This window comes from Erpetoichthys calabaricus, chromosome 15, assembly GCF_900747795.2.
Source record: "Erpetoichthys calabaricus chromosome 15, fErpCal1.3, whole genome shotgun sequence".
NCBI classification, from domain to species: Eukaryota; Metazoa; Chordata; class Cladistia; order Polypteriformes; family Polypteridae; genus Erpetoichthys; species Erpetoichthys calabaricus.
In genome coordinates this window covers 92862693-92886279 of record NC_041408.2, presented here as the reverse complement: position 1 = coordinate 92886279, position 23587 = coordinate 92862693, and the positions used below count along the sequence as shown (strand labels likewise).

The window sequence follows — 23587 nt, the reverse complement described above, 5'->3', positions numbered from 1 at the left end:
GAAGGAGGTAGCGGGGAAAAGGAACATTGGGGTATCTTTGCTTAGACTGCTGCTCCTGTGACCCGGACTTGGATAAGCGACAGGAAATGGACTGATGGGTGAATGGTGTAGGAACTGCAGAACTTCCTCTATGAAGTCTATTTTTTATTGCCTGAAAGTAACCAGACACTTCCTGGAGTGCAAGAATCCCATGTGACAATACGCACAAACTCATATGGACCTTTTGTCTCAAAGACACTCCTCCACTGCTAACATCTGAATGCATGTCCACAGATACTCACCTGTTTCAGTAAACCAGGATGAAGTGGAATTGGGGTTGACCGTCTCAAAGCGGACAACTTGGTTAAATTCGGTTCCTTTGCTGACGGCAACGCAGATCAACGGGTACTCCTGCTCAGGAACGACGAGCATTTCAAACACTTCAAGTGGACATGGCAAAGGGAAGTCTATATTCTGCAGGGAGAGGGAGAGGGAGAGAGATGAGTTTTAGGGTTTGACCCTTCTGGCTAACAGAGCCACATAATTTCAGAGAAATGAAGGAAACGCCTGCTGGAACCTCAGGCAGCAGACCCCAGAGTCTCCGTACCTTTATTAGCATAAACTTCTGCATTGGTTCAACCCACTCCAGTAATACAATGCTGGACTGAAATGCCCCGCATAGATACTTGTGTCCTGTGTAAGGATTCCGCACTGAAAGGAAAATGAATAGAATTAGGGCGGACATTAAAAACGCTCACAACGAGGAAGGGTGAGGTGGAACAGCAGATGCTGGTGCCATCCCTCCAGCTCATTCTCAAGACCATTCTTCAGATCACCCGTGTCTGCCTTTCCGCCAGCCTGCTCACGCGTGGCCAGCTTAAGTGAACTGTATTCTTGCATTGGCACCCGCCTTCTGACTGGCACCGAGTATTTCAAGGTTCTTTTATCTGGGTGTTTGAATGCAGTTTTGTGAGGAAGCATGTGGTTTGTACAGAAAAGACAACGACAACTGAGCGACAACTGGCTTACTGGGTAAAGCACGTCCTTTCTCGATTTTCAAATAGAGCGTTGGACAGGTAAACCATTTTCCATCAAAAATTAACATCATGGAAGAAGCCCTGAAAAGACCACGGTCAGCTGTATGGGAGCATTAGAAACTAATTGAGGACAAGCACGTTCAAGTGCGTGTGTCCAGCAAAAATATGACAATGCGGAGACGGCTTCGCTCAAAGCACTCCGGCTCTTGTGATGGAACAACACAGTCCGATGCTGGAGCAGGCAATGGCTCACATTCTCTAAATCAGGGGTGTCGAACTCCGGGCCTGGAGGGCCGCAGTGTCTGCAGGTTTTCATTCTAACCAGTGACCAGGGTTAACTGCTAAATAACTTCCTTTCCCTTCATTTTAATGGCCCTGTTTTTAAGGATTCAGACCTCTGAATTGATTTGTTTCTTTATTAAATGGCAGCCAAACAGAAATGAGATGTAAAACGAGCCAAAAGATGATGAGCTAAACTGAAACGTCAAACTCCAACCAATTTCACTCCAACCAGTTTCTTAATGAGAAGTCAATTCTTGCTGTTCATTAAACTCATTAAATTCCATGGCTTGTTTCTGTTCTCATTCTGCCACAGCAGACATTTCCAAAACTGTTGATTTTCTGTTTTTTCTAAGAACACCGTTAAAACGTTTGGGTGACCTCAGAAATCAACCTTATTGAGACCTCCACATTTCTTTATTTTCACATATTGTGTGATGGACACAGGTCAGCTGGTCATGTGGAGGTTTGTTTCATGTCTCATTATTGTTTGGATGCTAATTAAGGAAAAAGAGACAACTAAGGGGCCTGAGTCAAGTTAATTAAAACTAAAGGAAAAGAATTTAATTAACAGCCAAAAATGGTCACTAATGAAGAAGATGGTCAGAATGAAAACCTGCAGCTACTGCGGCCCTCCAGGACTGGAGTTTGACACCCGTGCTCTAAATGGTAAAGACACTCAATGTTATTTCTGGTCCTTTATCATACTAACTAGCAAAATACCAGCACTTCGCAGCGGCGAAGTACTGCTTTAAAATTTTTATTGATAGATAGATAGATAGGAAAGGCACTATATAATAATGGGATTAATAAAGTATCTATCTATCTATCTATCTATCTATCTATCTAATAGATACTAGCAAAATACCTTAAACTGAGGGAAAATATCCCAATAATTATTTGTTAAGGATCTCTTTGTATACCACATTGTCAGTTCGGCCCTCCAGTTGTAATATGACCAAGCTGTGCGCTGAGCTCACTCTTGAGCATGCAATGTATAGTTGGCCGTGTGAAAAGAAATCTCACCTCAAATCAATGCCAGCCTTTTGTAGGGTCTGTCCCTGAGACTTATTAATTGTCATTGCGAAGCAGAGCCTTACTGGAAATTGGAGGCGTTTGAATTGAAATGCGTTTCATCGATAATTTCGCATCCAGCTTTTGAGAGTTTAAACTTTCATAAACATCACTACTCAAATCGTCACCTGTGAATCTAAGATGTTTAAGAGGCATTGGCGGTTGTCCAAATATTTGGCCATTTCGGTGCACTTGAAAGCGAGAACCGAACAATTCAGCGGCAGCCATCAACTCACATGCAGAACCATATGTGAAGAGCTTAAGCATTTCACTCTTCCAGTGCTCGTGTGTAGTATAATTATCTCCTGTACCGTCATCAGTCCACACCTTGAACCTGTGCCAGTCATTCAATACATAAGACACAATGTTCCTTCGGATATCAAGATTAAGCCTGATATGGCCGTGCAATACGTAACACAGAGAATGGAAAAGGAAGGCGCCATCTCTGGGCATGGAAACCACTCAGTAAGTGACAGTTCTTTGATCGATGGTGATCACCTCGATAGACATGTTAATGGGGGTACGGTTGGAACAATAAAGGAAATGCGTACCTGAACAATGTAAACTAAGTCTAAAATACCTACACAATAACTATAATCGTAATAAACGAACAATAAAACAGCGGAGAAGCCGTGGATTAAATAAAAAGGCTGCAGTTATCAGCAGGGAGACGTGAATACCGTGGCGAAGCAAGGAAGGGAATGAAGAGACCGGAGCGACGGACGGCCTTATGTAGGCAGGCAGCCAACTACGTGGGAGGTGTGGAGATGGGGGACCCAACGCCGCCTCACACTGCGACCGAGCTGCAGGCTATGGACGTATATATGTACGTAAGTAGGATTCAGTTGGCGTTGGGAACCTGCGTACCAAATTTCTTGAAGATGGGCTCATAACTAACAAAGACCGTTGGAAAGTTCAATATGGTGGTCATCAGTGGTATCATACCACCAAAATAAGTATGTACATCGGTTTCGGTTAGCGCAGGGAAGTCGCCTACCAAATTTCGTGAAGATGGGGCCATAAATAAGAAAGTTTAACATGGCGGACGTTGTCAACCGTTATGACCGTTATGCGTAGAATTTCGAAATGAAACCGGCTTAACTTTTGTAAGTAAGTTGTAAGGAATGAGTCTGCCAAATGTCAGCCTTCTACCTACACGGGAAGTTGGAGAATTAGTGACGAGTGAGTCAGTGAGGGCTTTGCCTTTTATTAGTATTGATGACTTTGAACAACACAACCAAGGTGCAGACCTATAAATACCTGGGAGTGCAGCTGGATTATAAATTAGACTGGACTGCCAATACTGATGCTCTGTGCAAGAGAGGACAGAGCCGACTATACTTCCTTAGAAGGCTGGCGTCCTTCAACATCTGCAATAAGATGCTGCAGATGTTCTATCAGACAGTTGTGGCGAGCGCCCTCTTCTACGCAGTGGTGTGCTGGGGAGGCAGCATAAAGAAGAAGGACACCTCACGCCTGGACAAACTGGTGAGGAAGGCAGGCTCTATTGTAGGCACGGAGCTGGACAGTTTAACGTCTGTGGCAGAGCGACGGGCGCTGAGCAGACTCCTGTGAATCATGGAGAATCCACTGCATCCACTAAACAGGATCATCTCCAGACAGAGGAGCAGCTTCAGCGACAGACAGCTGTCACCGTCCTGCTCCACTGACAGACTGAGGAGATCGTTCCTCCACCACACTATGAGACTCTTCAATTCCACCCGGGGGGGTAAACGTTAATGTTATAGAAAGTTACTGTCTGTTATATCTGCATTGTTATCACTCTTTAATTTAATATTGTTCTTTATTAGTATGCTGCTGCTGGAGTATAGGAATTTCCCCTTGGGATTAATAAAGTATCTATCTATCTATCTATCTATCTATCTATCTATCTATCTATCTATCTATCTATCTATCTATCTATCTATCTACCATTTTCTTATGTATGAATAATCACCAGTAGAATTTGTTATATAGTGCCTTTCACATCTATCTTTCTATTTTATAGTGCCTTTCACATCTATCTATCTACCATTACAAATCATTTTCTTCTGTATGAATAATCACCAGTAGAATTTGTTTAGCTATGCTGTGTTAATGAGTGCCCTGCCACTTACGCATGACAAACGTCTATGGAAGATCATTTGTGCCAAAATGAAATACAATCCAACATGTTAACGAGGTGCATTTCAATTTGGCACTGTTTATTGTATTGTGTCATACTTAAAAACACATCCACCAAATTGATTGATTGCTTCCATACAATTTTCGTGTCCGTTTAAAATGTAATACAAAAGCGCGTTGTGTCTTCATTCGTGTCCACAGATCGCGTATCGTAACTGAAAGCAAAGCAGATGTGTTGCATTTCGCTTAGCGACTTCTCCATGTGTGCTGCATTTCGATTCAAGACCTCGCTTCAATCAGCCAAAAGTGAATGTAATCGAACGACCAATCAGGGTCACAAGGCGGGGCAAGGGGCGGGAACAGTTGTGATCGTCTACCACTCTGTGTGCTCACGTGTTACTCCTAAAGACTTGTATGCTGGGTCAATAATATGTTAGCCTTAAGAAATGCAGAAAACACTTGCATATGAGCACCGTCATAAAACATAAGCACTAAAGGATAATTACCCACGCAACACTTTTGGCAACCTTTTGTGTCCGGAATTTTTGTCGATACGGCAAACTTCCTGCAAGTAAAGGAGAAAAAGCAAGAGGATGGATAAACATGAGTGACAACAGGACATGACAGAAACTTAAAGAAGAATGAAATCCAACTGCAGCTCGCTTTCCCGTCCTACCATACCCACCTGGGAAGAATTCGGTCAGGAAGCTTGTGAGTCGGAATGGCAACAGGCAACTTCTGCATCTGTCGAGCATACTCGAAGAGGCCGATCAGATTGTGAGAGTAGAGCTGTGAAGCTTTGCCTTGGAGCAAAAAAAAAAAGGGACATTTTTACCGATTGATTGCTAAAATTTGTTAACATTTTGCCAAACACAAGGACTGTAAAGGTGGGAACTGTGCTCTCTGAAGCAGGCCTGTCACACCTGGGGGTCTCTGTCTCTTGTCAGGCTTTGATTTGGATTCTGATCTTCAGTGTTTTTATAATCCAAATCTTGATTGTGGTGGGGCTTCACTTTTTACAGAAGGAGTGTCACATGACCGTGCGACACAATGGTGGCCAACTACCTGAGGCGCCTTGGACTTTGGCGCTCCACTCGCTCTTTCCTATGGGCGTCTCCCTAATAAAATGGACTATTTCATCCAGGAAACTGTACACGGCTGCTATACCTTACCTATTTTGTAATATTTAGGAAATGAAAGAAGTTTAAAAATGTTTAAACATTTAAATTTCCAATTTTGAACTTCTGTTCAGTTCACGGTCTTTCAAACAGAAGAGGCGTCTTTCAAAATTCTCGAAAATGTCAACTTCGGTTGTGAACGTGGCTCATGCAAAACACAGGCACCACAGACTATAGAGTAGTGTAAATCAACAACAGCCCTTTGTGGTTCAGTAACCCCATGTCGCCAAATCACGATTTCGATTTTAATTCGATCAATTCTGCAGCCGCTGCCCCATTTACATCATCTGACTGCAACCTTCAACCCACCCTCAGGTGATTTGCTGCCAAGAGTGAAGCGGCGCAGATGTGGATCAAGGACCTCCAAGTCTGAGGTTGTGGTCCTCTCTCAGAAGAGAGTGGGTTTGTCTCCCCAGGTGAGTGGAGCACAACTGCTCGTAGTGAAAGAGTTCAAGTACCCGAGATCTTGTACACGAGTGACAGAAAAAGGGAAAGTGACATTGACCAGCAGATTGATGTGGTGGCAGCTGTACCGCTCCATGGTGGTGAAGCAGGAGCCGAGTCTAAAGACAAATCTCTCCATTTGCCAGTCGATCTGCATCTCTGTCCTCACCCGTGGTCAATGAGCTGTGGGTAATGACGGACAGGATGAGAACTTGAGTATGAGTGGCGGAAATTAGGTTCCTTCGCAGGGTGGCTGGGTGACATTTCTATGATAGGGTGACAAGCTCTGTAATTCAGGAGAGCCTCAAAGTAGAGTCACACTGCTCCTCCGGATTGAGACGAGCCAGGTGAGGTGGTCTGGGCATGTCGTAACAGGTGGTCCCCTAGAGCGGCTCCAGGTACATCCTGCTGGGTGGAGACCCTGTGGTAGACCCAGGACATGCTGGAGGGATGATATCTCTTGGCTGGTTTGGGAAAACCTGAAACTTCCCCCAGGAAGAGTTGGAATCTGTAGCTGGGGACAGGGAAGTCTTGGCCAAGAAAAGTAGATGGGAAGATGGGATGAGGTCATTCTACAGCATTCATGGAGGAGGATAGCTTGTCCTTCTGAGCAAAACCGGAACAGAAGACAACTAAACAGAATAAGAAAAAGGGCTGGAAATCAACTAGCGAGTGTGTGTTATGAGACCCTCGGGCTGACAAAGCCCTCAGTTTAAAAGTCTTCTTGAGGGTGTGTGTGTGGCCCACATCTGGACAACCTCAAAGAAAACTTTGCTGTTTGTGAATTCTTACCAGAAATGGACAGCAAACAGTTGTTCATGACGTACAGCCAAGTGCATCTTCGGGGAAACAACTGAAAATAAATGAGAAAGTAGATAACACAAATGTCGATTAGACAAGTGCAGAGGCTCCAACAGACTAATACGAAAAATCAAACGAGTGACGTTTACCTGCTCCATGGATGTCTCGTGCAGTTCATTAAGGTTCAACGTGTAAATTCCTTCTTCAGCACCAAAAATCAAATACTGGTCTAAAGAATCGGAAACATTTGAATTTGATTTATTAAAGGACGAGAGCACTTACACATACAAGGGGGCACCCAGAAATTCCTGGAATCGGTCGATTTAATGGGATTAGGGTGTAGTTATCTAATATGCCACTGGGTATCGTGTGCCAACGGTCTGGTCAATCAATCTGCCGAGTGGCATCGTGCCGAGTTGATCGAATGTGGATTTCTGGCGTTTATTCCACAATCGCAAACACGACTTCGATGATTTTTTTTTCCACCTGTATCCAGCAGGGGGCGCTATCTGTGAATTTCCCCTTGGGATTAATAAAGTATCTATCTATCTATCTATCTATTATAAAGTGCCTTTCACACTATCTATCTATCTATCTCCTTTGTTGGAACAAGTTCTTTTTTAATTGCGGCATGTTACGTAACCTGAAACTATATAGCTATAATGTAAAAAGGCCATACCCCTCGCTTAATGATACGGCAGTAAGAAATCACATAGGAGAAATAACTTTAATGACGATTTACGCTGCATAACAGACGAGGAAGCCGATGGACGGATGGGAGATAACATCATCCGATCCGGAAAATCCAACGCAAGCGACGTAAATGGCAGACTCTATACATCGGGCTCCCACTGCCAAAGGTCTTGTCATGGCTTCCTCGTCTGTTATGCCGCGTAAATCGTCATTAAAGAAAGCCAAGTTATTTAATAATAATAATAATTCTTTGCATTTATATAGCGCTTTTCTCACTACTCAAAGTGCTCAGCAATTACACGTTAAAGACCTTGCTCAAGGGCCCAACAGCGCAGAGTCTCTTTTTGGCATTTACGGGATTCGAACTGGCAACCTTCCGATTGCCAGTGCAGATCCCCAGCCTCAGAGCCACCACATTTTTCCTATGTGATTTCTTGCCACCGTATCACTAAGCGAGGGGTATTGCCTTTAATATCACATCTAATAATAATAATACATTTTATTTATATAGCACCTTATATCTGTATAGTTAGGGTTATGTAACATGCCGCAATTCCAAAAGAACTCATTCCAACAAGGGAGACAGCGCCCCCTGCTGGATACACCACCAAGCTACCCTGGCAGATTTTCAAAAGGCAGCGATGACTGCGTTTATTTAAATTGACAGACTTGTTCATAAACAGTTTGCTCCTCGTGGGCAGAACGTTACACTGAACTGCTGAGGCACCTACCAGAAAAATGTCTGAAAAAGCGGCGCCCTCAAAACTGGACGGCACACCTGCACACACCGCCTTGTCGGTCAAAGAGTGTTTGGTCAAAAAAACGATGTGGCCGTTTTCACCAGATCTCAATCCTGGTGATTTCTTTTTGTTCCTAAAATTACAATGGAGACTGAAGGGAAGGAGGCTGTAGACACAGTAATACGTAACAGTGGAGTACAGGGAATGCTAACAGAAACGGGAGAAGCGCTGGGACAAGAGGATTGCAACTCAAGGAGAGGAATTTGAAGGAAACTAAAATTTTTTTTTTTTAATAATTCCAGGAATTTTTGTGTCCCTCATATTTACGGCGAGATAACATCTTTATTAAACTGCACAAAATTTACACACAAATTAGGTAAAGAATTTTAATGGATAACAAAGGTCATTCTACCAAGTGAAATATATCTTAATTAAAAAAACGACAAATTGTGTTGGCATTTACCTCGCGTGTCTGGATTTATCCATGACGTGGCACAATGGATTTTTAAAGGACAGCCGTTGAAGACCTTTGAGAAACAGGCTCCCATCTACAAAAAAAAAAATATATATATATATATATGTATACACCAAAGTAATTACAAAGCACGTGGAGTAACATTAGTTTTATAATATAGGATTTAAAAATCACTTTTTAATATGCTAACAAAACACCAGCTGGTTTACGTCTGTACTTTTCCGTTTCTCAATGCGCCCTGTCAGGACTCCGGACGGCTCATCTGCCGTTGTTTTTTGTCTTTTAGGATTTTCTAATTTATCCCGTCTTCTCTTCTGATCTTAGCTGATTTTTTCGTCTCTTGTCCTCCTCACTCTCTTCCTCCAGCCCTACACGTTGAGGGCCCTCAGGCTTGGCATTTGGCGCATCAGCAGTTACCTGACCGCTCTGCTTAAGACGCCAGCTGCCGCTGCTACTGTGCTGTGGCATTTGTTTGGTTCTTCTTGCTCATGAAGGTGGTGCTTAAATATTGTGATCAAATTAAAAAATATGAATACTTTATAAAGCAGTTGTCGCTCAGGCACATTGATGACCCTACTAGATCAGGTGAGAACTTCTGCATGCAGCTGTCTGGCCACAAGATGAAATACCAAAGCCTGAACTGACTGGCCTGCCGGGCCGAGGGGTTGAAGGTTTTGCTGGTAAACCAACTTCCTTCACAGGGGAGCTTTGCTCTGAGTCCGGGTGGCCATATCAGAGCCCTCGTTTTAGTTTGTATCACAGGCAGTGGGACACTTTACATTATATAAGCCCATCCACCCCAGAAGAAAGCCTGGACTAGAAGGCAGTTTACAGCCTAATTACCGGCGTATCCTTACATTCTTGTGTGCGTGAAACTGGAGAGGACGTTCACACGTAGGAACAAAGCAGCTGAACTGGTGCCGTTCATTGGTGACTGCTACACTGGTGTGCCAGGGCTACAGAGCTGCAGTAACTTCTATAATTAAAGAAGGTGGGAAGGCAAGGGGGCACCACAGAGCCCCAACACAAACACACTAAGACCATCCTGGGTTCAAACAAATAGGCTGTTTATGACAACTACCTTGTAAACACAATCACAAACACAACTTTCTTCTTCCTTTCTCCTCCTCTCCTCTCCTTCTCACCACCACACTGTTCTCCTTCAGTCGAGTGTTGCCTTCCTTCCTCCCAGCTCTGACTCGTCTGGACAAGGCAGGGTGGTCCAGTTTGTTGAGGACCCTGGAGTATTTCCTGTGCCAGACTTTCTTCTGGGTCATATGGAAGTCCAAAATAGTAGGGAGTGTACCTCCCTGCAGCGCCCTCTGGTGGCACCCCTGAACCCCAGCAGGGCTGCATTACCAAACTACAATTCCCAGTATTCCCTGATGGTGTCTGTACCGGCACCGATATCCAGGGCTGCTGCCAACTAGCATCATGTGGATAAAACAGCCCCCTGAGACAGTCCTTGCCACGAAAGGTACTGCAGGTATAACCGGTGTGGGCGCCTGTCCATCCACCTGGGGCTTCACGTCCAGGCAAGGGAACTTCTTCTCTCCTGGACAGGATGCCCGTCCATCAACACAGGACCTGCGGTTCAGGTAAGGATTGTTCCCTTCTGTTAGCCGGGATGCCCGTCCATCCCGTGTGGTAGTTCCAATGGCTTATCTCCCATATCCTCGAAAACATGAAGTGCTTGGCTCAGTGTCAGTGGGCTCTGTGATGGACTGGCAGCCCATCCAGGTTTGGCTCCTGCGTCATAGCTGATGTTACCAGGATGGGCTCCAGCCCAACATGACATTAAGTTGGATTAAGTGGGCTGAAGCACGGAATGTTTAAAATGAGGGGGTTAAACTTGCCACAAAAAGAAATGAAATGACAAAACACTTACATGCACTTTGGGAGTTGGTGGAAGGCCGTTGCTTATTGGTTTCTAAAAGTGAAAAAGGAAACACAAAAAGGTTATCAGACAAATTGACAAAAAGGCATTCGGGTTTCTCATCGAAGCCACAAAGACCCTAAAATATACAAAATAAACAACAGCAAACAAACAACCCCTTGCAATGAACATGCAGGAAATTCTTAAATTACTGTGAACGTCCGCTTATTAATGCAAGTGTCTGATCAGCCAATCACGTGGCAGAGGCAGGGCAGGAGCTTCAGTTCGTGTTCTTCAAGGTCCAACACATAGAGCTGCTGTGCCAATCCGCATTGCTGCCCCTCTTTCAGCCGGTTTTTGCATAGAAGCCCCATCGGTGCACAGGAAGACGACCGGTTATGTTCTGTTAGGAAATTTTTCAGACTTGGCACAGGTATGTAAAGTTGCCCCTCACAGTGGGTTTTGGCCATGAAGTTCTGGTTTTAGGGTCTGCCAGATGTTCCCAGTGAGGAAGTTACTTACTGACCGCAGCTGCACTGGATGCCACCTCGGGCAGTGCCCCCCCTTGTAAGTGCCATTTTCTAGTTATTTAGGTTATGTCAAGTACAGTCATGGCCCAAAGGTTTAGAGAAGGACACAAGTGTTGGTTTTCACAGAGTCTGCTGCTTCAGTGTTTTTAGATCTTTGTGTCAGATGTTTCTCTGGTGTACTGAAGTAGAATGACAAGCAGGTCAGAAGATTCAAAGGCTTTGATTGACAATTCCATTCAGTTTATGCACAGAGTCCATTCTCAAAACTTTTGGCCACAACTGTAGGTAGAAGTATTTGCTTAGTTCCATTAAATGTTTGCCTGTATATTAGTGCATATTCTATAAGAGGTCCTTATAACCCCACAAGCCGAACTGAAGTGGTCTAATCTAACTGTTTCTTGTCCCTCTAACTACAGATTAGTCTCAGTTAGTGACCCCCCTTGTGGTGTGTATGGCATGGAGGGCACTCGGTTTCAAACCGCACCGTAACGTGCCCAGTAGTGTGTAATGCAATGCGCAGCGCCGTACGTTTACAACATACTGATGGTGAAGTAAAACATCCTTAAGTACAGAAAACACCTGAAGTTTAACAAGAAAAGGCTAAGTTTGGAGAAAAGACATTTTTTGCTTTTATTCTACGTGTGTAAGAAACTTTTATCCTTATTCTTGTGTGGATTGTTTGTTTTGAATTTTCACTAAACCTTTTAAAACAACCTTTCGCACTGAGAGATTTCTTTCAGTACGTGTTTGACCCGTGCTTGATCCTGCCTTACACTCTTAATTTTTATGGTGACACTTGTACTGCTTGTGTTATTCGTGCAGATCTCCCTTACCAAGCCTTCTTTCTTGTCTTTTCTGGTGGGCACGGCGGGCGGGATGGTGCTCTGCTTCTCACTGCTCTGCTGGCCGTAGTTGTCTTTGTCACCATTTAACTGACAGGCATTGACGCCATTCCCTAGAGAAACGTGAGCAATAAACAGTGCGTTCAGTCAAAGTATTAACTTTGAAATTCTTGAAATCAGAAGCATATGAAACAGTGCTGAGCATGCATGAAATAAAAAAACAAAACTGCGTGGTGAGCAACACCGAGTGACGTGGAGCGCAAGCGCACAGCATTTACAGCTTCATGATGGAGACATCAATGGCTCTTTTAAAAGATCATTGACGTGCATTTTAAAAGTTTAAATTGAAATGGGGGGCACAAAGCTGATTGTGATGAAAGAATCAAATGTATAAATAAAAATACAAAAATACTGCAAAACAATTTAAAATTAAAATTAAAAGCAGCACCAAAATTGACAAAACAAAAACTGAATTCTTCAAATTGAAATCCAACACAGTCAGGGAAGCCACCAGGCCACCTAACTAAATATATACAGAAATATATAATAATATAATATATAATAAAGGCCACCTTTATAATAATATAATATATAATATATAATAAAGGCCACCTTTATAATAATATAAAATATAATATAATAATGGCCACCTTTATAATAATATAATAAAGGCCACCTTTATAACAATATAATATATAATAATATGATATATAATAAAGGCCACCTTTATAATAATATAATATATAATAAAGGCCACCTTTATAATAATATAAAATATAATATAATAATGGCCACCTTTATAATAATATAATAAAGGCCACCTTTATAACAATATAATATATAATAATATGATATATAATAAAGGCCACCTTTATAATATATAATAATATAATATATATGAAAGGCCACCTTCATAATAATATAATATAATAAAGGCCACCTTTACAATAATATAATATAAAGGCCACCTTTATAATATATAATAATATAATATATGTGAAAGGCCACCTTTATAATAATATAATATATAATAGGCCTATAATAAAGGCCACCTTTATAATAATATAATATAATAAAGGCCACCTTTATAATATATAATAATATAATATATGTGAAAGGCCACCTTTATAATATATAATAATATTATCTATTATTTGTCACGCATGTCACGAGCAAGTGAGCTTGTGTGGTGTTGACAGTTCCACCGCAAGTCAAGAGGGGGCGCCGGTATTCACGTCCTCCTCAGACCAGAAGCTCAGAATATTGCGGACCTGTTAGGTCACTTCCCAGTCTCACCCCTCAGACTCAGATACTCTTCCTGTATGTCATGTCATACCCCACTTAATCCAGACCAGGGTCACTGGAGCCTGTCCCAGGTAGCTTAGGCCACTTAGGGCCCTGGACAGGGTGCCACACACCAAGAACACACGACACAGGCCGATTTAGTGTCACCAATACACCTAACATGTCTGTCTTTGTAGAGTGGGATGCAAACCAATGGAGATACCATGGGAGGCCCCGGGATGTGAACCTGCTACCACTGTGCCACTGTGCCATCCTCCCTATGTACAGTATGCACATCTATACATTATAATAGTTTTGACTCCAACAGGCCATTTGGCCGACCAAAACTCATCAATCCCATCCACCAAATTTCTCCAAAAGATCCTCAAGGCGAGTTCCTTTGTGAGCGTAACACCGCCGAACTTTGTTGGGACAAACTCAGACTCCAGTCGTCACTCAACGCAATGGCCAAACGCTCCAACACACAAGAGAAGAAGCAAACAAAAATGACAGTCAAAAAAGCAACAGAAGAGGAGGAGGCTGGGAGGGTCTCTCATGGCTGCTGGCATGAAGAGTTAGGAAGTGGAGCTGCCTTACTCTTAAGTCTGCTCTCTTGCAAGTCATCCAGCAACCAAGACAATCGGCCAAAGGCTTCAGTCTGCCCTTCGCCGTCGCTGCTGTTCTCATTTCGCTCGTTTCCATTACCTAAGCTGCTGAGTTTGTGAGGGGGAAGCCGGGGAGGTGGGGGTCTGGGAGGAACATTGGTTTGTGGCCTGGCAGGGCTCTGCGTCGACGGACATCTCTTAATGGTCCCTTGGCTGTCTTCGTCGATGGAATGGCTCTCTTGAGGGACGTAGATTGACTTGGGCTACAAAACAGAAAAGAGAGAAGAGAGGAAATGAGAAGCTTAACTAACACCATCGTCTCCAACGGGATACACAGAAATATAAAACCCAACGGACACTTTCTGTTAATGGACGCCATCAGTCAGGCCGACTCGACTACATTTGTGCTCAAATCCTTGTTCTGCTTTTAGGGACCTCGTAACAACTACTTAAATATGCAAGAAATAATAAGAGAGGCATTTATTAAAAAGAACATGAAGTGACCAGACCCCTAAAGTCTCACTTCCACCCGATGTCACACACGCGCATATGCGGGAGGCAGCTAAAGGGCCTGAATGACAGCAATTCCATGTCAGACCAGCGGGTGGCAGAGTGGTGCACTGAATCTCTCTCTCACTTCTCTGCAGGCCAGTTATGGGAAATTCTGCCCGGCCCGATGATGTCACTTCCAGTTCCAGTCACGGAGGGGGTGTGGTGTTGGTTTGGTGGGGGGTGTTTTGGGCCACAGATGACATCCACTTCCGTTTCCGGACCCAATGATGGCCTCACTTCCGGTAGTTTGTGTGTGTGGGGTTGGCAGCTTCTGGTAGTGGGGAGGGGTGTGTGTGTTGGTCCATGACGTCACTTCCGGTTCCAGACCCACTGATGACGTCACTTCCTTCGCTAGCCCTTAAAGCCACTGTCTTTGTGCTATTAAATCAGTTCTGTTGTGGTCTCCAATCTGAACACATCTGCACATTGAAAATATCCATTTTTGCAGCCAGGAACAACATACGGGTGGCTGCCCCAAACCTTTTCGTGGCTCTTTTGTGGTGTTTGTGACACCGTATAGAAGATCTATGGAAACATACGCTGGTGAGCTGAAAGACTCTGAGCTCTCCCGTATGAAGCGAATGACATCGACCATCTTGTAATAAGGTCAGGGTTTAGTAGACAGTAAGACGACGTTTGGTACTCATAGACGACGTCTTGCATGCAGCAGATATGGGAAACATGTAATGACCCGCGGGGCTCTGATTAGCGTTACAGCCAGACCACTGGGTCAGGGAATTCTGAAATGGCAGGGCTTTGTGGGCTGCGCTGTTAGTGTCCATGGGGGGACCACAGACTGCCGACAGGACTGTGAGGGGTCAATGAAGGATACCTGGTTGGGTACAAACCAAAAGAAAGGCTACTGTGGCACAAACTGCAGATAACTTTAATGATGAGTTTATGGGAGCAACGTGCCATGACACACAGTGGTACACAGTGCCTCGAACCTGGCAGGGTATGGAACTGTAGGCCAGTCAGAGTGCCCATGCTAACTGCTGACCTCCATTGAAAGCACCTACAATGGGAACGTGAGCATTAGAACTGAACCTTCGGTCAATGCCAGGAGGTCACCTGGTCTGTGTGGACAGCTGGGCACATGAACGTCATTTAGTCTGGGAAGAAATGGACTGGCGGAAGAAGACAAGTCGGTCCAGGGAGTGCGATGTTTTGGGCAATGCTCTAGTGGGGAACCAAGGGACGCTGATTTGAAGTGTACCACCTACAGAAACACCATTACACGCCAGGTACACCTCTTCAGGACGACGCTACTCCATGATGGAAGTGGCATTTCTCAGCATGGCCACTCTGCACATTATTTTTGAGAATGGTTTAAAGTGTTGCTAAGGCCTCCAAATCCCCCAGATGTCAATATAATGGGATGTGCAGGAACAACAAGTCCAACCTGTGGGGGCTTCGTGGAGGCTTCACCTTACAATTTAACAGGAGTTAAAGGATCTGCCACCGGATACCACAGGAGGCCTCGCTGGCTCTGAGCGGCTGTGCCAGGACATGGACAAGCAACAGCATATGAGGCTGGTGGTCACCACGTTACGGCTCATCAGTGTAAGTATAAGAAAGGTTTACAGGGTCCTTAATGTCCCGTGTACAGAGTTGCTAATCAAAATGCAACATGCCACACCTGACAACGGCACTAAATAACCGAACATCCTACTAGACTGTCCTACATGTGTGTGTGCGCACGCGTGTATATGTAAAAAGTACGAGGCCGGCTTTTATACTTTTGTTTATTTGTTATGCTCTTTAAAACATGCAAGTATGTCAAAAAATGTCTTTTTAAGAAAAGTGAAGGGGCTGTGGGCTCTTAGACATTTCTTGAGGTCGTATCTACAAGTTATGTTGCACTTTCAGTTCCTGTGCGTTGCCTGTTGTAATACGTTAAAGTGTCCAGAAGATGGGGGTGTTGCTCAGGAATCCAATTCCTTCCAACATTCTAAAACGCTGCATGGCATCCTGTCCCGTTTTGCTCTAAAAAGAACTGTGCAGCTGATTTCGACTTTTCCTTTTAACCTCCTTGGTGTTCACCCCGAGTGTCTCTTAGTCTGTGCATTCTACGTAAAAACAGTTAACCCCGAGTGTGTCTCAGGTTAAGCTCCTGTAATCCACTTTAGAGTGGTAGGCCCAAATAACACTCAGGGCTGTGTTCTACTGCCATCTAGTGGACAAAATAACATCATGCTGCAAAAAGATCATCGGTATTCCTCCTATGCATTCTGACAACAGCAAAAACTGGCTAATGACTAAGAAAAGGGTTCAAAAGAACTTGAAATTGAAGAATGTACCAGGACAACAAAAGTCTAGATACAAACCACAGTCAACTCTCCACCAGTTCTGTACACACGTAAGAACTTCCACCTCCTTCTGGATTCTGAACACGTGTGTGGCCATCACATGCATTTCCCTGTCTTTGTTGTTCTCGCATTCTTTATCCTGCACTTTACCTTCAGCAGATAGTTCAGTGCTTCTTCTTCTTCCTAATATGTTGTTCCTCTCATCAACTGCCGCCTTGATTTGCTTGACACATAGCAGATGTTGCTGGTGTTCTTTTTCTTTCCCCCCCATGTCACTTTATTTTCTGATCACTTTGCCGTAAGAAACCCACGAGCTCAGGTCAGTTCCCAAGTTTGCAGCAACCTCACAGTTTTTGCATTATCAATACGGATCAGGTCATTAGCTTTCGATCAACATCAAGTGCAAGGTTCTAACCCCGGTGACTAATCACATGACAGCCAGACAGACCTTGGTAGTGCTGCTGCTTTGCAGTAAGGAGATTGTGGGTTTGCTTCCCGGGTCCTCCCTGTGTGGAGAGCACTTTGAGTAGTGAGAAAAGCGCTATATAAATGTAAAGAATTATTAATTATTATTTTAGTAGAGTTGAGACCTCTAAGACCTTAGTAGAGAATCTCCCTGAAGGACCCCAATCCTTCTTATACCTCCTCTTATGTTTATCGCAATTGTCCCCTTTGTGTGTGTGTGTGTGAGCTACTTGATATACTGTCGTCCTGTCCAAAATTTATTCTTGCCCTGCACCTGAGGTTACTAGGATAGGCTCTGACCCCACTGGACTCTATTGGAAAAGGCAGCTATGAAAATGCCATTTTTGGTCATCAGAAAAGGCAATTGAGGCCTAAAAAATGGCCGCCTGTCTTTAAAATCACACACGGAAAATGCAGATTCCTCCCCCCCCGCCCCCCCACAAATTTCCATAAGCCCTGCAACTTCTAAACTGAATCAACTGGGTGCAGCAAACACGGGGTGTGGGGGGTTCAGACCTAAGCGGGGGGCTTACTGGGCTCTTTTATTTTTTACCCTTTCACAGCTCAAACTCGGCCAGGCGTCTCTGTCAAGGTGCATGAGCTGACCCCATTTCCAGTTAATCTCAAGACCCCAAATCGTGACTTCGAAACTAACATTCCTGCCCGCAGCTCGTCTTCGCTAATATTTCTCATTTCAAATTTCACGCGCGACCGTCTCCTTGTGTGTTTTTTTTTTTTTTTTTTTGACAACGTGCCTGTCACAGATGTTTCGCTTTCATGTAATGATTCGAGAGACAGCCTGGCATTGGAGGAGCACTTTCGTGATCGGTGTGCAGCCAAGCAAGCCCCCTGGCTGCAGGACACGGACGTGGAGTCTGCTGGTAACGTCGAGAGCGGGCCTTACAGATCACACGTGTCACATTCTATTTCAATTCACAACTTTTTTCCCCCCAAACTAAGGCTCTGGGATATTAACGTTCGAGAATAAACAACGGAAGTCTCAGTCTGATTAAGCTGTACTCCCAGGCTGTTTAAATTATTCATCTTGTTTCGTTTCTAACAATTCTACTTCACAAATAATTCATACAAAATAATCTTAATTTATTTTTAAAAATCTGTTTGCAAACAAGCAACTTATCTCAAGACTTTTTAGTAATTTACCGCGCACAGCATTTCCAGGATTTTTCTCTCCCCACTTGAATACGGTTTTTAGTGTTGATGCATTTGTACTGTCAGCGTTTCATTGCCATTTTGTTCGCATGTGCGTGCCATCATTTGTTTACAGGTTCCCTTGGTAACGACCCAGATGTCACTGAGGCAATGGGGTAAAAGGTCACCATTAAGGTCGCGCCTCCACCCGAAATTGCAGAGAACAACCTTTGATTCTCACAGTGTATGTCAGTAAGTTTTATTTGTGCTTCGGTAACAAAATTTCTGGCTCACCTTTCAGCTTACTTTTGACACTCGCTTAACGGTTTTGGTGCTCGTATTTTTATATAACTCCTGGTTATGATCTCTGCTTGTTTCCCGATCTCCCAATTCTTTTTCTCACCTCATCCTCTGTTCATGAAGTCTTACCAAGTTCGGACGAAGGTTTGAACAGATCCTTGCAAAGAGAATTTGATTTTTTTCCAGTCTCTTATATATATTTCTCTTCTGGTTCGTCCTGCTTCCTCTTCAAAAGAGGTCCCGCCCACACGCAGCCGACGCTGCTTTTCTCGATTCCTATTCCTCCTTCGGACTACCGCGTTCCCCGCTTCTCTCTCATGACCCCATTGGTGTCATGTCACCGCCCTGTATCTAGCCTGACTGTGTGACCTTTCACTTCAGCCGTGTGTGCGCCTGGAAGTCTTTTCCGTAGCCTGCTACAGGAAGGTACTCTGTTGACCATTGGCATTGGTTTCGCTCCTTCCTATTTTCGTTATACTGCGACGGTTGTTTCCTAAGCCTTTGTTATAAAATGAACGACCGTATCCCTAATTTCCGCCAAATACTGCCTGTTATCTTCCGCGGTTCTCGAGCCCTCACCGAGGCCTCTTCCATCAACAAACGCAGGCTGTGGAACGAAATGAAAGTCCTAAAACTCACAAAAAATATGAGAGCTCTCGAGAGTGACACTCAGTTTGTTCAATGGCTTCTTCAAGTTCGGGAAGGTAAAACTAGAGACACGGCAGAACTACCTTCTCAATGTTTACCACAACAACACGACCCAGTTGCTCAACTTTACGGTGATATTAATTTCTCGACTGTGACTCCCCAAGAACTTGCTACAAGACCAACACTGAATGTCACAAATGACAATTCTCTACATATTAACAACAAAGTTCTTGATCTTATACAGGATGAAAAAGTGACCTTCAAGTGTGTAGATACAGTAGTCAGTGACGATCCCAGTGATCAACTAACATACCCACAGGAGTTTTTACACACCCTCACACCAACTGGCATGCCTCCCCATATCCTTCATCTGAAGCTGGGAGCTGTAGTTATGCTCCTCCGAAATATTATGCCATCAAAAGGTCTGTCTGTCTGTCTGTGTATCTATCTATTATATAGCGCCTTTCACACATCTATCTATATTTCTATTATATAGAACCTTTCACACATCTATCTATCTATCTATCTGTCTGTCTGTCTATCTATTATATAGCACCTTTCACACATCTATCTATCTATCTGTCTGTCTGTCTATCTATTATATAGCACCTTTCACACATCTATCTATCTATCTATCATATAGTGCCTTTCACACATCTATCTATCTATCTGTCTGTCTATCTATCTATTATATAGCGCCTTTCACACATCTATCTATTTATCTATTATATAGCACCTTTCACACATCTATCTATTATATAGCACCTTTCACACATCTATCTATCTATCTATCTATCTATCTATCTATCTATCTATCTATCTATTCTGTTATGCAGTTCTGTCTGTGTATCTATCTATTATATAGCGCCTTTCACACATCTATCTATCTATTATATTGAACCTTTCACACATCTATCTATCTGTCTGTCTATCTATTATATAGTGCCTTTCACACATCCATCTATCTATCTATCTATCTATCTATCTATCTATCTATCTATCTATTATATAGTGCCTTTCACACATCTATCTATCTATCTATCTGTCTGTCTATCTATCTATTATATAGCGCCTTTCACACATCTATCTATTTATCTATTATATAGCACCTTTCACACATCTATCTATTATATAGCACCTTTCACACATCTATCTATCTATCTATCTATCTATCTATCTATCTATCTATCTATCTATCTATCTATCTATCTATCATTTAGATCAGATTTAGAGACTGATCAGGTCCATTTTTACCGACTCCGACTGCAGTAACACACTAACTGCTTCTGACTTCACAGTTCCGCTCAGAAGTGATCAACTAGGGCCTGCTGGGAAAAGTGGGCCCAACTGCCAATGAGGGGAAAGGGTCAGAGCCTGAGCCACTGTAGCTGCCCCTTTGTGCACATCCGTGTTTCCCAATCCGACCCGATCCCACTGAGAGGTAAGTGTACCTTAAACTCTTTCAACATCTTCATCCACACTTGCCGAGGCGGCAGAGAAAGAGAAGTTAAGGCGGGTTGCTTTTGAAAAAGCTAATGATTTGTACATAATAAAGAGAAAACGCGTCACTGGAAGATTAATAATGAAGAAGATTTCAGCTAAACGTACCTTGGGTGGTAGAGGTGGTGGCACTTTGGGTCTCATAGTTGAGCTGGAAGAGCTGATAAAGATAAGACATGTCTCGTTAGAATGGAGCAACAATGATTTGTCATCTGTGAGTACCACAAGCAAACCACCACCCAGCAGGCTTTATGAAGGCAGGAGGGGTCGGCTGGCATGAGCCAATTTATTGTAACCCCTTTGCCCATCAGTAGGATGATGCATTCTCTTATTTGAACTATTGCAAAAAGAAAATGCCAAATTCATATTTTATAGAATTTTTTTTTTTTGTTAAAGCACTAAAACACAGTGGCATCTGACAGTCACTAGCTACCCAGCATCAACAGAAGGGACAGAAATTAATTGAGACACAAACCACAAAGACAGCAGCCAAAAAGAAAAATAAAAGACAAAGAGACAAAGGAGCGTCAGTGACCCACAAAGGAGCTCACTTGGCCTCATTACAGTGAACGTGGAAAGCCAGCAATGGCCCGTGCATATCATGCGGAACGTGAACGTGTATAAAAACTGAAGGCGACCTTTCTGGAATTGGGCAAATAAAAGATTTCAGCTAACTAGAACATGAAAAGACTTACTGTTGAGTTTCATCATCATCACCATCATCATCCTCTAAATGTGCCACATGTCCCCTGAGGAGATGAACAAGGTACCATGGCTCAGTGGATTTGTCTGGAGTTACTTCAGCTAATCTAAAAGAATTCTGGCATGCACTGCCTTCAGGGTGTCTTCTGCTACGAAAACTCAGCTTTTCAAACAGCATTTTATTTGGCAAAAAATAGCTACAGTCCAAGCAAATTAGTCCCTGATTATATCAATCTGACAGGCACTAAAGCAAAAGGACATTGTTAGGCTGCGGCTGCAAACACACAGAAGCAACAATGGAAACACGTTCGGGCCTGTGGAGGTGACGCAGAAAAAAACGCCGTTTTACCTCTGATGAAGCTCTTCTTCCACGGATTTTAGCAGGCTCCTTAAAATGAAAAGAAAAAAAGAAAAGAATTACCCAAACAGCCGCACATGTAGGACAAAAGATAACTTTCAGCAGTCAATACTTTAAAGCTCATGTGTGACAAAATGTAACTAACAAAGCAGAAACGAAAACCAGAGATGTGCTTCAAATTAACTTCAACATACGCAGCCAGGTCAGGGTCTTCATGTGACATCCTCAAGGCCACCTGACCCAACGAAACAGAACAGGACGGCATTAAAGCACAGAGAACCAAAACCGAACCTAACAGAGCAGAACTTGACTGAGCAGAGCAGAGCAGAGCCGGCCTGAACCCAACAGAACAGGACAGAACGCCACTCTCAGGCCGACTTAATCCAGTTGTGAATGGACACCCCAGCTGCCACCCCAAAAAGAACAGAACAAAACTGACGGACAAAAAAAGAATAAATCAGGACAGAACAACATAAGACCAAAAAGAAGAGAAAAGGAAAGAGCAGAACAGAACGTAAGAGAACTGAGACTAACAGGACAGAACAGAACGTCATTCTCTAGCCCACTTAACTCAATTGTGAATAATCCCAAAAGAACAGAACACAACAGCACTGAACTGAAAAGAACAGAACAGAATTGAACTTAACAGAACAGGCCATAAAAAGAATAAAACAGGACAGAACAGAACACCATTGTCCGGCCCACTGCACACCGATACGGCTAAACAGAGGCTGACACCCCAAAGCAACAGAACCAAACAAAACTGAAAAGAACTTAGCAGAACATGACAGGAGTGGACAGAGCAGAACAGAACAACGCAAAACCAAAAAGAAGAAAAGGGAAAAGGAAAGAGCAGAACAGAACGCAACAGAACTGAGCCTAACAGGGCAGAACAGAACACCACTGTCTGGCCCACTCTGACCAGTTGTGAATAGGCGCCTGCACACTAATACGGCTGAACAGTGGCTGCCATCCCAAAGCAACAGAATTAAACAGAACAAAACAAAACTGAACGGAAATAAACTGAACAAAACCGAAAAGAACTCAGCCAAACACGACAGGAGTGGACAAAACAGACTAAAACAGAACAGAAATCCAAAAAGAAGAAAAGGAAAGAAGAGAACAGAATGTAATAGAACTGAATCTAACAGAACAGAATGTCATTCTCTAGCCCACTTAACCAACTTGTGAATAATTCCAAGCAAACAGAACAGAACTGAAAAGAACAAAACAGAATTAGTAATAATAATAATTCTTTACATTTGTATAGCGCTTTTCTCACTACTCAAAGCGCTCTCCACACAGGGAGGACCCGGGAAGCGAATCCTCCGTCTCCTTACTGCAAAGCAGCAGAACTAGCAGAACAGGACAAAAAGGATAAAACAGGACACAACACCACAAAACCAAAAAGAAGAAAAGGGAAAAGGACAGAAGAGAACATGAGAGTAGAAGACAACAGAATATAATTTAACAGGACTGAACGCAAGCCAATTTAATTGAACTTAATTTGTGAACAGGCAGCTGCACACTGCCACTGCTAAATGTAGCGGCCACTCCAAAAGGACAAAACCGAACTGAGCAAAACAAAACCAAACACAACTGAACATAACATAACAAAACTGAAAAGAACAGAATACACAGAA

At 43.4% G+C, this 23587-nt stretch overlaps 1 protein-coding gene across 7 annotated transcripts in view; it reads right to left on the bottom strand.

Moving 5' to 3' along the window:
• Nucleotides 1–23587, bottom strand: part of LOC114665585 (mitogen-activated protein kinase kinase kinase kinase 3) — a 126427-nt gene that overhangs the window by 7932 nt on the left and 94908 nt on the right. For 4 of the 7 annotated variants that reach the window (XM_051919138.1, XM_051919140.1, XM_051919143.1 and 1 more), the window contains 13 exons: nt 21936–21974; nt 21580–21633; nt 20993–21044; nt 14062–14224; nt 12064–12185; nt 10713–10754; nt 8813–8897; nt 7066–7145; nt 6908–6968; nt 5179–5296; nt 5000–5058; nt 587–690; nt 282–453 (listed from right to left, as the gene is read on the bottom strand). In XM_051919138.1, the coding sequence (XP_051775098.1) occupies nt 282–453; nt 587–690; nt 5000–5058; nt 5179–5296; nt 6908–6968; nt 7066–7145; nt 8813–8897; nt 10713–10754; nt 12064–12185; nt 14062–14224; nt 20993–21044; nt 21580–21633; nt 21936–21974 (1151 nt within the window). Of the gene's footprint in view, nt 1–281; nt 454–586; nt 691–4999; nt 5059–5178; nt 5297–6907; nt 6969–7065; nt 7146–8812; nt 8898–10712; nt 10755–12063; nt 12186–13953; nt 14225–20992; nt 21045–21579; nt 21634–21935; nt 21975–23587 lie in introns of all 7 variants that reach the window. The other 3 variants (XM_051919139.1, XM_051919141.1, XM_051919137.1) reach the window with 2 other exon arrangements.